This window comes from Aulostomus chinensis, chromosome 23, assembly GCF_037954235.1.
Source record: "Aulostomus chinensis isolate RoL2024-O1b breed Wild chromosome 23, RoL_Achi_v1.0, whole genome shotgun sequence".
NCBI classification, from domain to species: Eukaryota; Metazoa; Chordata; class Actinopteri; order Syngnathiformes; family Aulostomidae; genus Aulostomus; species Aulostomus chinensis.
The window spans coordinates 19616575-19632239 of NC_141342.1; the positions used below are offsets into that span (position 1 = coordinate 19616575).

General features: G+C 42.7%; 1 protein-coding gene across 1 annotated transcript in view; it reads left to right on the top strand.

Moving 5' to 3' along the window:
* Nucleotides 1-13795, top strand: part of LOC147239944 (dickkopf-related protein 3-like) — a 33578-nt gene extending 19783 nt beyond the window's left edge. Inside the window, exons 3-6 of the mRNA XM_086196245.1 lie at nucleotides 11739-11891; nucleotides 12565-12739; nucleotides 12828-13029; nucleotides 13442-13795. Coding sequence (XP_086052371.1) covers nucleotides 11739-11891; nucleotides 12565-12739; nucleotides 12828-13029; nucleotides 13442-13502 — 591 coding nt within the window. The 3' untranslated portion in view covers nucleotides 13503-13795. The remainder of the gene's footprint in view (nucleotides 1-11738; nucleotides 11892-12564; nucleotides 12740-12827; nucleotides 13030-13441) is intronic.
* Nucleotides 13796-15665: the final 1870 nt, after the last annotated feature.

Here is a 15665-nt window from a genome sequence, read left to right on the forward strand (position 1 = left end):
TGTTTGTGTTTTGGACTCTAAAGCGCCCTACTTCTAATGTTGTAATTTGTAATGACGATGGCTACACACAGAGACATGCCAGCATGTCTGGCTGCGCCGCCACTTCCTGTCTCGGCACAGAATTCGATAAACTGAGACGTCTCTATATTTTTTTTTTAATGGATTACACTGATATGGACTTCTTAAAATGGTCAGTTTTAGGACTTTGGGGGTGAGATTAAGGTGAGGCTTGGATTTGTGACAAAAAGTGTACTTTTAAAGTTCAAGTATTCGGAGCGACTTGGACTTCTGAAAGACATCGTCTCTGATAATGTTAAGGAAAACCTGTCCGCGGGTGCGCTGCAAACAGGAACTACAAGTTGTGAATGCCACACTTCTGTTATGGTGCCAGTTCACAAAAATGTAAACGGAAAAAAAAAATGCATAGAAGAGAAGCATACATACCAACCTTGGAGTTGAGTACATCACAACAGCTCAATTAATTTCACATAGAGCGGATGGAAACATTTTTTGACAAGCAGCTTTTCACATGGAAAAACATCCACCTCAAAATGGACATTGCTCCTCCAGACATGATTTAAATCACAGGAGGACCAGAGAATTTGCAGAAAAACAGTAGGTAATTTCAGTGCTAATTACCGCTGGGGTGGGGTTTGAAAAATGACCTGAATACACGCTCTGAACAGGGTCAGAACCACTGACCAGGGCCCTCAGTACTGAAAACCCCCCACCACCCCTGTCTGAGTAGAGCTCAAGACACTTGATTTTGTTTTTCCCAACAAAAGAAGTCAAACAAATCCCTTAACAAAATCACAGCAATGACATTAAGAGGTTATTTGGACAGGAATCAATGTCTTTCAAGAATTCCCCGATGGCCGCACAAAAATACAAGCACTGTTGGGAGTTCAAGTGAGGCAGCTGAGGAGATGAAGTTGAGGAGGAATCCCCCCCGAGTTCCCTCCAAGTGTAATGGTTTCTGTTGTGAACCGGTGTGCTTCACAAACCAGATCATCAGGAAGACATTTGTTTAGATGGTGAACATAATAAACACTAGCTTGATTTGTGACAATCGTCCAACAGTCACCCTTCCTCCACATTCCCCTCTTGCCCTCTTCTTTTTCTTGGCAGGTTTTTTTTCTCCTTTTTTTTCTTCCTGAACCTGGCACAAAGGAGACACGGATCTGTTTCCCATTATAGCAGGAGTCACACTCCTCCGTCTTGCTCCAATTAGAAACAGGTTATTGTGAACATTATTTAAACCTAAGCAGAAATGCAGTTCAAACAGCTGTGGCTGAAATAAACGGCAGGTTTTGTCCGTCACAGGTCATGTGTAATGATGATGTAAGGCTATTTGTCTTATCTGTGGACTCAAAACAAGTAAGATAAACGATTAATTTTAGATTATGTCAAGTGGCTCATCGTCAAACACGTGTATTTGGAGGGTTACCACCACTGTGTCAGGTGTGGAGTTGATTATGACTCGGTGAGGCGTGCTTTTTATCATTAATGGAAAGTGGCAAACCATGAAATGTGGTTTTCATTTGAATATTTGGGCTGAGAAACACAGTTCATATCTTAAGTCCAAAATTAATCAAATTCAAGACTTTTGATGTTGACTTTTTTTTCTGCCCCAAAATGCCGCACAAACACATTATTATTATATTTGTTTTTTTACTTTGTTTGAATCTATTCATTTGCTGTCCTCCCTAGCGTCCGGCTAGAAGATAGATACCTTTCTTTTCTCTGTGCGTGCATGTAGCATGCTGACTGCTAGTTAGCTTAGCTCAATGAATGGGAGTGGGTGGTAAGCGTTAGCGTACCTCTTCCAAAAGTCGTCAAATAGATTAAAAAGGGACAAGAACTTGGTTCATCCAGAAATAATCCTCCTCATCCTCTCTTAAAAAGTCCACCATGATTAGTAGAAGCAGTCACTCCTTCAGTTTTCAACAATTTTTTTGTTTTTTGTTTTTTGGCTGAAGTTTTGAGGCGCTGCGTCAGATCAGTGCGCCCAGTCAGGAAAATAGTTCCAATCATGGGTCTTGATTCTTAGATTACTGTGCCTTGTCTTTTTTAGATGGTTATTTAACAGTGAATGTTATGCACATCCCTGCTCATCTCAAAGCAGGCAAAGACCATTTTGGAGAAAACAGTATTTGATGATTTGAGGGCGGTATTCTAACACTCCCCCCACTCTACCATTCATTGTGCTAAGCTAACTAGCGTTCAGCTTGTCTCTTTGGGGCTCAGCTCCCTCATGCAGCACAGAGGAGAGACGGATTTCTATCTTCTTGTTTGGCTGTATCATGGCTTGACAAATAAGCTTATTTCCCATGAAGTCAGCATGTTTGTTTGAGTTTTCCGATAAGCAGCAATGATTAATTCACAAGTAAGCTGACAACGCGGTATCTTTAACCTGATCTGAATTACCATCTGGCCAACATAAAAGTTCGAGCAGACATTACTGCATGATTCCCGGCAGGTGGGTTCCTGGAGTTCATCTTTGGTCTTATTTCAAGGACTGTGATGACAGAGTAACTGAGACAGTTATAGAAATTTTAGTCCCATATGCAAGTCTGAAAAGAGTTGTAAATACATCGTATAATTCGATTTTTGTTTTTTTACATGTACAAAAATTTTTGGGAAGTGAATTCATAGTCAAGAAGTATTATCTGTAAGCGGTTCACCAGAAAAGAATGCAAGTTCTGCAAAAGATTGGCTCAAAGTTGGAAAAACATTTTCTTATGTCCAGTGTTTTTGTATTATTTTTACAATATCTTCATGTAATTCCGATGATATCCTTAAGGTTATCGAAAGATCGTGGTTATGGCGATGGTGTCAGGTTTGATAAAACTAAAACACAAGGCAATGAAGTGTTTTGTCTCTGTGGACATTTACTGGCCTCATTTCGCCCCTCACGTCGCCACATGAGGACTGATCTCCAACGTTGGCCGTGTCTGGGGGAAGGTGGAATGTCTCCCCACTAACACGGAGCAATGGCCCGAAGGAGGGTTTAGCACCTCATTTTAAAATGTGACTTTAATTTAGATGTAAGGCTTGAAGTAAATGTACGAACACAGCGTGCTAAGACTTTCATGTTCCCAGGTGTGTTCCAGCTGCAGCCAGACACGATGTATTTAGTTGGTGACACCAGCAAAACAGCACTGATAAGCGCATATGTTGGCTATTTGTACGCTTTTGGAACTCACGTGCGATTTATGGTCTGTTGTTCTGCATTGCTCAGAGGCCAATCATTAGATTGGTCGCGTAAAAGGAATAATGTAGATTTAAAGGGGAAAATGTGTTTGGGGTGATATTTACCTCAAGTTGGAAAAGTTCTGCTGTGTTTTGTCTGAAGTCTGAAGTATCTCAACTGAGTGGAGTTTTTTTTGTTTTTGTTTTTTTTGTTCTGTGTTCACTGTAGTTAATCCAACTTTTCTTGTGGCTGAATGTATTTGTGCGGTAACTCCCCTTGGTTTTATTGTGTATTATTTGTTGCTGGCCAGCTGTCACGGCAACCACAGCAACGGACATCCCTGCAGAATTTATGAGGATGCACCGAGGATGCAGATGAGTCATGACAACAGAGACCGAAGGAGGAGATTTAAACCATATCCCTGTACAATCAGAACTCCATTCAGAAATCAAGTATTTTAAAAGCTGTGTCCTCATCGTTTTTTGCATAGACATGGAAATAGCATAATGCTAAGTAAAGGCTGGTGTCAAGGTCCAGGCAAGTGATTCCTGCGTTATTTTTGATCCCATCATTCCAATAAAATAACCGTAGATCAAAGTTGGAGGCAGCAGAGAAGAGAGCCGGTTCTAAACGTCAGGAGGCTGTTAGCAACCCAAAACAGACATGCTTTATTTTGTCTCTGGGACTTCTACAAGTACAACAGCACCAATATGGTTAGATTTACTAATCTACACTAACACATGAAGCCCCTTCTCTCCTATTTTCCAGGCATGAATGGTGAATATTTGTACTTTGATTACTTCCCAGGAACCATGTGTGACGTGATATATTTTGTTATTGCAGGACTCCAGACTCTATCACAGCACTCGATCGCTGAGGACTTAAATCACATCAGATGTGAAAATTATTCCCCCTTTCCTCACTGTGTTTGAGTAATTGAAGGCTCAAATAGTTTCCCTCTGCTGATCATTTAAGTTAGTTACCAGCAAACAAAATTTTGCTTTTAGAAGTTTTGGCAACCCAAGTTTGAGAATTGCAGGGTCATATTTAAATGAACCAGCGAGTTTCTGTAGGTTTTCTTACATTTTTTTTCCTAAAATAGGGCTTGTAGTCTCAGACTTTATTGCGAGATGTCACTACATCCCACACAGTGGGACCTTTATCATGCTAACACGCTAAACCACCATTGTAATCTCGGTTGACATTGCACTTGTTTTTGCACCACCATGTTAGCGTCAGGCTGCACGGTGGTGCAGTGGTCAGCACTGTGGCCTCACAGCAAGAAGGTTCCGGGTTCGAGTCCCGGCTCGGCCACGGGATCTTTCTGTGTGGAGTTTGCATGTTCTCCCCGTGTCTGCGTGGGTTCTCTCTGGGTACTCCGGCTTCCTCCCACACTTGGGGACTAGGCTAATTGAATACTCTAAATTGACCGTAGGTATGACTGTGAGTGTGAAAGGTTGTTCGTCTCTCTATGTTGGCCCTGCGATGGACTGGCGACCTGTCCAGGGTGAACCCCGCCTCTCGCCCGTTGACGCTGGGATAGGCTCCAGCCCCCCCATGACCCTTAATGTGTAGGAATAAGCGGAAGATGACGATGGATGGATGGATGTTAGTGTCATAATTGTGAGTATGTTAGCGTGCACATTAGCTTTTAGCTCAATGCACTGACGATAGATGTGCGAGCTGTCCACAAAATCACACACACACACACACATAGTAACTAGTATTTGTAACCTTTAAGGTACAAACTGGTACCTCTACTTTGAGTGTGCATAACAGAATAAATACCCCAATTTACATCACACTTCTTGTTAATTATCTCTCCATCCTCCCTTATGCTGAACTATCCTCTAGCTTGAGAACCTAGAACCCCCTCAAATGTCTCTTTAGAAGTACAACCCAGAGACTATTGGTTCTCCAAGTCATGTTCACTCTCTGGGCCTCTGTGCAATCATCTATCCTTGTCTGCATAGAAGGTTTCAGACCCGACCAAGCCGGACTTCTTCATTCATGGCTCCCAGTTGGGGGGGTGGGGGTGGGGGTGGGGGAGTCAAGGTCCATTACAATGGGCAAAGATCACCCTGCCCCTGTTTTTTGTTAGTCCCTAATTAAGACCCACAGCTACAGTATGTTGATTGTTCAGGACTCAGCTAATGACGTTCCTAATGACTGTGCTCCCTTTCACAATGGGACAGCATGTTAAGGACTGTTTGGAGACAGTTATCTGCTATTGGCATTGGGTAAATAAGGGGGGGGGGGTATCTCGCTGTAAGTACAAATGTAGAACAATAACACGTGTTAGGAGGGACACGATTAGACGAGGGAGTGGGAGTCGTGAGATGCAACACTTGCATGCCCTGCGATTCCATAGCAAGAAGAATTTATGCAGTAGTCTGACTGCTGCTAATTCTCAAAGAATTTTTGAATCACGTATTATAAATGAATGATTCAGACAAGGCAAATGAGAGCGGAGTAATGCGTCACTTCGATCTTAAACCGTTAATTCATCGATATATTTCTCAGAATAAGTAGTGTGTACCTGCTGAACAATACACATACAACTATTCCGCTGGCCACACTATCAAGATACACCACTTATTTACATATTGCTAATTGATCCAGTTGCTGCTATTGTGTCGACTAATTGACTGCCAATTATGTCATTAGTCTCTGTTAGCTTGTTTTGAGAAGTGCTTAAGTACCCGGAGCTGAGATAGCTGCAGACGTCACAATATCAACGCAAGTGATCTGTTCTGTCTGCCGCCAAGAATATGTAAATGACCAACCATTAGCCAGGCATCTCCGTCTGAGGGACTATACAGAATGCTAATCAACTGTGAATGATAATGGGAAGGAGTCTCAATGTATACAGAGCTCGGGAAGAGTTTGTCTGCATTGTAGAGCCTTTCTGGAGAGATTCTTTCTGCTTTTATACACAACAAGTGGACATCATTAATGTGACCCTGCAGCCAAAGCCTAGATCTTTCTGAGTGAGAGGAGAGGGATGGATACGCATCGAGCCAAACATTCTCCTCAACACGTCCTTTTTCAATGCATTTCACGTCAGCACTTGACAGTTCTTTCAGATGTTTGGTCTTACACGTCTCATAGGGAATGAACTCGATGAACGTGAGCATAGAGCACTACTCTTTAACTGACCAAATCTCTCTTAAATCAGCTTCATACAGTCACAAATCACAAATTGGCCTGGATGGGCCTTAAAATCAATGCTGTACCCTTAGACCCTCAATTCAGAAAAGGGAAAATACCCCTCAAAAGCCCTTTAATAGGAGACTAAATGGCAATATGGAAAGCCATGTGGACTAAATCATAGCTAAATTATAAACATCTATTAAAAATATGTTGGAAAGGACCTAAAAGTTTAGCTCAATGACTTAGACAACGGACAGACGCTCAAAAGGCAAAACTCATCTTATCATTGACAGAGAAGTGAGAGGAGGGAGAGAAGATGTTGCAAGGCCGCATGTATAACCTCTATCTGTATTTTCATCAGGTAATAAGGCTGGCTATCATCAGCATAGCAACGATAACAGATTTATGCCTGAGTAAAGACAGAATGCTTTATTTCCGAAAAGGAAATTACAGTGTTGAAGCAGAAGTTCCCAAAAAACACACATAAATTACAAAGGACAGGCTCAGCTATGTTTAGGCTCCGTTTATTAGTTTCCCCCCATATCAGCAGTGGACTCAGAGTTTGTATCCACAGACATCTGCTTATTCACATGAAACCCACCGTACTTCGCTTTATAATCTAAAACATGCAATGACGTTATTTTGGAAGCGGGTGGTGGAGTCTCTCTTATGCAACCAGTGGTTCAGTCAGATAGTGGGAGAAATGTCTTGTGTGGACAACAAGATGCTGAAATCTTACCAGCTAGAGCTAGAAGCTAACGTTATTTACTCAAAGGTCGAGAGTAAGAGGGAAAGTTGTGAGAGTGAGAGATGTTATGTTAGTTTGGTTGGTGACGCTACCCGGTTGGCTTGTTCTCATGGCCGTTGTGGAGTTCCCCTCAATATTCCACCGCTTTTTTTTACCACCCTTTTAAGTGTGCGGAGACTCTGATCCACTCAGGAGCGCCAAAGTGATGTCTGTAAATGCCTCACACTCCAGGATCATAGATCCAGATATTCTCTTCAGATCTGCCTTGAATTGGGAGGGCAAATCGAATCAGGAGGCCGGATCGGACCCCAAATCAACCTAATTAGCCTGTAGTGTGGCTCCAGCTCTACAGTCGTCCTCATTGTTTGTTGATGTGTGCCTGACTACACCGCGGAGAACTCAATGAACTTTTATACGGCAACTTTGATGCAGCACTTAGTTCACTCAAAAAAATGGTGGAATGAGTTTTCTGGAGTTTCACAGGAAAAGGCGTTGCAGCAGTCTCTCAGCTGACGAGAATTGTCGAGCATTAAAAAAAAAAAAAAAGAAACCTTTAAATGCCTCCAAACTGCTTGTCCAAAGTAGTCCAAGTGTCCTGAAGCCTCGACATGCCAAGGTGAGTCTGGGAGCAGCGGTGAACACCGAGGCTAAAACCACGGCGTCCACTCCAGCATCGTTTTGCGGACTAAAAATCCAACTCTCTGTCTGCATTAGGGTGTAGGCCTGTCCAATTAATCGATTTTAGATCGTAATCGCGATTATGAAGTTAGGACGATGTTAAAAACGTAAAACTCGTACTGGGTTGCTGTCGTGACTTCCGCCTCCGTCCTCCCATCGCGTGCTTCCTACACTTTGTAAACAAACATGTCGGCGTTGGATTTAGTTGCCAAAAACAAGAGCAAGTCCGTTGTGTGGAAGTGGTTCGGCTTCGACTCGTCGGATGAAGAGCAAAGTACTCAGCGCTGTCAAATCTGTCTCAAGTCAGTGGCAGTTAAAAGCAGCACGACTAATTTACTTCAACACCTCCAGAAAAACCATCCGTTGGAATGGCAGCACTGTGTTGCAGAGCGGACCACACAACGTGCAAATGTGAATAACTAATGACCGACTGACGCAACGCTCATCTTCCTCTTTCATGGCTTATTTTGTTATTTAGCATGCAAAGACCCAGTTTGGTTTAATTAGAAAGATGTCTTTTGTTTTTAAAGCAGGGACATACCATGCAAATAACTTATGTTTGCACGTGTTGATTTTTGTCTCAGAGATACAAATTATATCCTTTCAAACTTTATTTTAGAAAAAGTTAAAGTTTTGCACTTTATTCATTCTTTTTTTTTTTAATTTAGGGGATGAAGATGAGGTTTTTCTCTTCATCCCAAAGGGATTGTTTTTGTTTTGTTTACAAGAGGTCTACAAGAAGGTAGCATGGAGCAAAGCCAGATGGCAAAAGTTCATAAATTTTTCTTTACATTACACCCTTGAGGGATTTTTGGTTTAGTAAGAGCGAGGTTTGCACTCAAATCCCAACGTGGAAGTTATTTGCAAAATGTTCAATAAAAAAACAGCATATTTGAAATCATTTCTTTGCCTTTTGTCATTTCACAAAATAATCGTAATCAAAAATCAGACTTTGAGAGAAGAAAATCAGGATTTTACTTTTGGGCAAAATCGAACAGCCCTTTGAGGGTGGATAGATGTGACTGAATTTTTGTTATATATATATATATATTTCAGTGAATTATCCCTTTAACACACAACAAACTTCATCCAAAGTGATTTACTGTGTAAACACACAGATGTTAACCAAAAAACCCCAATATTCAAACATGTTGGTCAAGCTGCTGCAGGTGTCCGTGTCAGGGGCTGCTTTGTTCAGAGCCTTTGGATCTCTATCAACACAAAATCAGTGCTTTGGTTGTTATCTGGTGCTGAGGACTCCGTTCTCGGCTCGGCTCTCGTCTTGCTCGACAGTTTAATTTGCTATTTACCAGCAACAATACAACCGTCTCTCAGATCTGGCGTTGTATATTTTAAGCAGAATCGGGATAAATTCCGATGGGGGTGATGGGGTGACACTTATCCCTGCCTAGTTTCGGTGCTGGTCGTCAAAGTACTTTCTTGACTTGTGAAATTAAACCAATTATTACAGATAGTTTGGAGTGCTAGAGGTGTACAATACGTTCCCAGAAGATGGCCGTGAGGCAGGGAGGATTCATGGCAGGAGATTATTAAAAACGCATTAAAAGATACAATTACAACAAAAACTGAATAATTTTGCAGGCTGATGCAGGGGAAAGAAAATGAAGCGGCGCAGCAGAGGTTGGCGTGATTGAACAGAGCTGATGAGATGAAAACATTAGCAGCTCTGTCATGGAAATATGTAAAACAATTCATGTGGATTTGAGGGATGGAAAAAAACACAGACGCTTTCCAGGTAGCAGCACAGCTGTGCAGGATGTTATGAATTACAGCTTCTGATTGTGACAAGAAGCAGAACTATAGAAAATGTGATTCAGGAAGAAAGTCATACGCAGTATAAAGTCATTTTCGCAAGAATCCATATTTGATGGAGGACAGGACAAACATATAGTCTGTCTGCAAGCTTGTAGGTTAAATGACTAACTTGCTCTGACACTGTTCTTTCAAGAAAAACCGCAGGATGACAAGAAGTTATGGATACGTCCAAGCTGGGATGGATCAGCGGGTCAACAGAACATCGTTAGCTGTTTGTTTCCAGGTTCCAACTGCTTGTCAGCCCAAATTTAAATTTAAACAATGGGATTTTTCCCGCCAACTTTAACCACATGGTTATTATTGTACTAATGACAACAAAGACAACTAATTTAGGAAGTAGCCATTTGAAGCCAGGCTGTGTTTTCCTGACCTCAGCCACTAAAATAATTTTATTTTTCTTAACAAAACAAAGTGGTTTAAGTGCTTAAGGCCAACCAGACTTTGATAATAACACTACCGCTTCAAAAAACACAACTGTTTTGTTGAAAGTGTTACAACAGAAGGCAGAGCCTGACATTTGGACTGTTTCACTTTGTTATTCAGTCCGATCAGGCGCCTGCTGTAGCCGTTGTCTGAGACGGGTGCTGCGGAGGAAGATGTCCTCCTGAGTCACCAGTCGCAGCGTGTGAGGTCACCGTTGAGCGCTACTGGTCAGCTAGCATGAACCGAGCAGGAAGGACATAATAAATGAGCTGTATTCTGCTCGCAGGGCCTCACATCGTGTTCCAGCCAACATGATTCGCCCTGGAAGGGTTTCTCAGCTGCCGACTGCCGGTGTCCAGAGTGGTGAGGCCCGGTACTGCTAGCCTTAGCATGCCCCTTCTATGAGTTTGCTGTGAATCGGTTCCTTTTTGATTTGTAGAAAACTGCGGTTCCACAGTGGAGAGTTGTAGCCAAAGAACTGCCGCGTGGTTTATGTTTAAGTTTTCCATCGCAACGTCAGAGTCACAGAATGTCCTGAGTTTTTGCTCCCAAAATAGCAATGTCTTGAGCACTTCAACAAAACGGTGAGGCCATCTTTTTGATTTGTTTTCAAAGAATACTGATGTCATATAATAGAAGAGATCTCCGCATCAGATCACACAGTAACTGAAGCTGGAACATTTCCAGGATACGTAGTTGTTTCTGTCTTGAATTCACTGTGCTGGAATGATTCTTATGACTGTCACCAAGCAGGTGATGTAGCAGGGTGATTCAGGCAGTTGGTGGTGGATTCTGGTGGGATGACGGCACGTTGGTTGAAGAACACATTACATTCTGGAACAAATGTCAATTTGTGCCCTCAAGTAGTCGATCACTTTGTCGGTTGTGCGATTTCTGTTTGGCAAGAAAAAAAAAAAAGTTTGTCTCCCTGGAGCAGCGTTTCTCCTCCACTCACTCCCCTTCTCCCCCTGAGAACTAATGGCTGATGGTAATTACATTTAATGAGATCATGGGGTCGTCTGCGGGGTGCACTTCTGCAAATTGCTCTCAGCATGGGGTCTGGTGTGGGATAGGGTAGGGGGCAGTCCAGGTCGGGGCCAGGCGTGTTTGGGGGCAGAGCAGCTCTACCCGTCACTCAGTGAGCAGTGAAACATGATGGCTTTTGTTGGCCTGGTTAGTTTGTCTGGCACAGATAAGCGCGCTGAGGTGGTGCTGGACGGCTCTATTGTGTGAAGCCGTTGTCAGCCCATCACGTCCATCCGTCCCCTCCTGGACCCATCTCCCCTGACCCGTGATTGGTCACTTTGCCACTATTTTCTGGCCATGGGGGGTGACCTGGGCAATTTAGTTAATCCATTAACAACTAATTGTCTCCTCCTACCATGTTGCTTGTACAAACAGCCCAATAGGAGGGGGGAGTCGAGCCCTGGTGACCTATAAAAGGGATTCTGGAAGAGGGGCCATCCACTGTCACTACACGGATCCCTTCAATCCTGGCCGTCGTCACATTACATTCTAAGCTTGGTATCTTCTACCTCAGCTGAACCTCAGAAACCACACACAGTTGTTGGAATCAACAGGCTCATCTTTTCTTATGAGTCACCCCATCTTGGCCTGTTGTGCCTCAGAGAAACCCCGCTTTCTTTTCTTGTTTCTTATGTTATTTTTTTTCACTTTTTTTTCACTTTTTTTTCCAACGTTGTGGAGATGTTTGGGAGTCTGTGGATGGTCTGCCTGTGTCTCTGCGTCTCCTGGGCTGAAGCTCGTATTTGGGCCTGGATGCTCAACATGCCTCATAGTCCTCCCAAAGAAGAAGCAATGGCACTTAGAGAAAGCGCCCCTGTAGCCAAAGCAGCCACGGTAAGAAACCAGATATCGCTGATGATATTTGAAGCTTTGTTTAATCTAAACATTCATGAAAAATGATACCGTGTTTTTGAGCAGTAAAACTTCCCTTATTAAGCAATACCTCACCCAAAAAGTGTATTCTCTTTCAAGTACTCACAAAAACTTTTCTGACCTGCTGCATTGTGTCTTTTTTGTCTCCGGAATTCAGAAAGAGCCGGCTGTGTATACTTAGCTTGAAGCTAACAGCAACTTAGGGCCATCAGTTACAAACAACAGCAAAAATGTCCAAAAACCTGACAAAGTGCATCATCCGGTCTAATCCTTGAGGGGAAGGAGCATTGCACCCTTGCTCGTTCACGCCAGGGCAGAACTGGAAGTGTGACCATTTGTTTTCGCCTCAAATCAAAGCGTGTATGGAGTTCTGAGTGTACGACTGGATAAAGAAGCAGGGAATTATACTGGGCCTCCATTAGCCTCAAGATGAACGTACATGGCTGGGTCTTTCTGCATTCTGGGGTCACAAAGATGTGATGCAGGAGGGAAACACCCGCCTTTGTGACCTCAAGAGATTTATTTGTCTTAGCATGAGCTTTCAATATGACTTCGTTGTCGGGCTTCACATAATATTTTTAACAAAGTATAAGACGTGAATTTAAGAGGTCTTAACGTGTCCTGTTTTCTCCAGGCTGTGTGCGATCACGACAGGGCTTGTGGGCGTAGTTTCTCCTGTGATCGCCACTTTGGTTTGTGCGTGCCTCTAAGAGGAGAGGGCCACTACTGTCGCAGGGATGCCCAGTGTGTCCGCGGACTCAGCTGCATGTTTGGGAAATGCCATCGCAGCATCCCCACTGGACAAGAAGGTAAAGAGCGTGTCTGGTTTGACCTGCTTCCCCCTAACGATCTGGTATTTAAACTGGATTTGACTGACCGGTGCTCTGCGGCATCCAGGTGCGAGGTGTAAACTGGACAGGGATTGCGATGCATCCATGTGCTGCGCCCGACATCACGGTGAGCAGGTTTGCAAGAGACGGCTGATGCACGGCGAGAGCTGCTATGTACCTGACGGCGGCTTGGCATTCAGTATTAACCAGATCTGCCCGTGTGATGAGGGACTACTGTGTCGTGAGAACGGCGGACCACACTGGAGAGAGTAAGTAGAGCATGTTCACCCAGCTGCCTCTGGGGCGGCTAATTGTTTTTGAGGGTTTACAGCTGAAATGATTCACTCACGACAACACCAGCCAAGTTGGATTAGCCAACAGTCAGAGAGCAGCTCTCCGGGGGCTCCAGAATGTGATTGATTGCAAGTTTTGAGGAATTCTGACTCACAGAAAACCACAAAGCTCAAATAATGTTGAATGTATTACAGTTATGTAAGCTTTACCCCCTTTTCTTCTCCTGTCAAATCAAAACAACCCACACGGAGAACTTTCTTAGATCTTTTGAAATGTTAACCTTGCATATATTCTTGAATTTGTTTATTTTTTATTTTAAAAGGTCTCATACATTGACAGTAAGTGACATGATTTGCAGAGATTAACTTCCATTATTTTCTTTTTCAGGAGGGATTTTGTTTACCAAGTGGAGCGTACAAGTTGGATTTGTCAAGTCCCCAAAGCTTAATGTCAAACTCAAATTTAATCTATTTATTATGTAACTGTGTTGTATATGATTGTAGATAAATGCCTGTATTTCCATATATCTTGTTTTCTACGTGTTTATATAGAATTATAGCAAGTTTTTCTTTTTAATATTTCTTTTTTTGTACATTTTGATAAAAGCACTACTATGCGTAGCTGGGCTCCACAATGCTCTGGGGTCTCAAATGCTGTATTTCCTTTTGCATTTAGGGATGTTTTATTGCACCTATAAATGTCTCTCGTGCTCCAGTTGAATTATTAAAAAAATCGATATTTTCCAAAAGAAACTGCTTCGGTCTTTTTTTTTTTTTTTAATTTACGGTGCTCACAAACCTCCACAAGCAAGACGCAACCACCCTGAAGCTCACAACTTTTACTCCTTAAAAAGAACCAAACAAAAAAGAGCAAAACACATTTTCTGTCTGTGTTTTCCTGTATTTTTCATTTTGTCAGATGTGTTTATAACTGCTAAGTGCATTTTGCCTACAGCGTCTGGCCTCATCGGCTCATTATTCTACTATCTGCACCTTCTCATGTGACGCTTAACTGCATTCCGGTGTCTGGCAAACGTGTAATGACAATAAAATCTAATCTAAAGAAAAGATTTGCTGCTCTCTTGTGGTGAACAGCATCCAGGGGATTTTACCTATACAGACATTATTAAACCCAAATGTTAAACAGCCCGCCAACGCTTTTCACAGTCTAAATATTTCAAAATAAATGACAGATTTGGGGATTTTCTATGACTGAAGCACTCCAAGGGCAGATTATTTCAATAAAAAGTATAAAGTTCTGCTTTTTTTCATTCAGAAAATATGTTGTGAAATTTAAGTTGAGAAGAAAAGGGAAGGATTGAGATATTGATTTTACAGGAGGAATTAACTTGATCGGTCCTGACTCTTGCAAAGATGGTGAATTGTTTACATTTGTGCCAAACACAATCAGAATCAGAGCTGTTGGATGCAGCCCAACTCTTCACAAACTGATTGCTGCACACTCACAGTATAGATTTTTGTTGTAAAAGCTCAGTCGTATGTCATAGACACAAACTCCCTCCCCCTCTGAGCTCATTCAGCGTGTTTCAAGGATCGCAGGCTGTGGTTATATAAGACGCTGGAATCTTGTAGCTCCCGATTGTTAGCTTACCAGATGCTGTAACGCTAGCCGTCCCTTGACCAGCTTAGATTGGTATCTTCCTTGGACTGGCCCTTACTTATTCCCCAGTTGTTCCATTCAGATGCTAATCGCCTGCGTTTGGCCCCTTCAGTCAGAGGGTGAGGTGAATGGAGCCAAACACATTAGTGTCTAACCTCTGCCACCGTTTTATGCTGTTGCAAGGAGGTTTTTAGCTTTCTGGGTGAAGCTGGATGTCCCCCCCCCCCCCCCAAAAAAATGTTTTTTTCAAATCTAATTGTTGCAATGTCAGCTCACTTTGCGAATGTCGGCACCTGACGTTTTAACAGAAAATAGAAATCTCGTAAAGAGTCAGATTACCTTGGTCAGTCATCGTGTGTACTCCTCCTGGTAACTTGTGTCAGTATGACGTTATGGAGGAGCCTGATATGGATGTTCAGGTCGATGTAAATTGCCCAATGAGAACAGACGTTATTTAACACTGAAGAAAGGCTAACAAGGCTAGCAGACTGAAGTGATAGCTGTGTGAAACCTGGTATTTCTGAATGCTACAACACACCAGCCTCTCATCTCCACTTAAGAACACTACTCACCAGTGTTGGCCCGCTCTTATCTCAGCTACCATCACATTTTGAGACATCCATACATGCCTGTTAGCACTGCTTAGCGTTTGAATGTGATTCTGTCGCCAAGCGCTTTGTCCTCTTTGACCCAGAGGATACATAGAAGGAACAAGGCCGACTGTCTGTCGGTTTACGCCAGACTCAGCCTTCAAAATTTGTTTGTAACATGAGCAAATACGTAGAATCAGCATTTCTGCTCACACTAAACGCATCGAAACAGCGAACCAGAATTTAAGGACGCTGATGATGGCTAATGTTGATATTAGTTAGATCTTAGTTCTTAGTTGTGTTCTTAAGTAGCCAAACTCCAACAACACCGTCTCAACTTCGTATGATGCTAAACATCAGTTTTGCAGCAGCACAATGTGATATTCTAAAAGTCCTGTTCT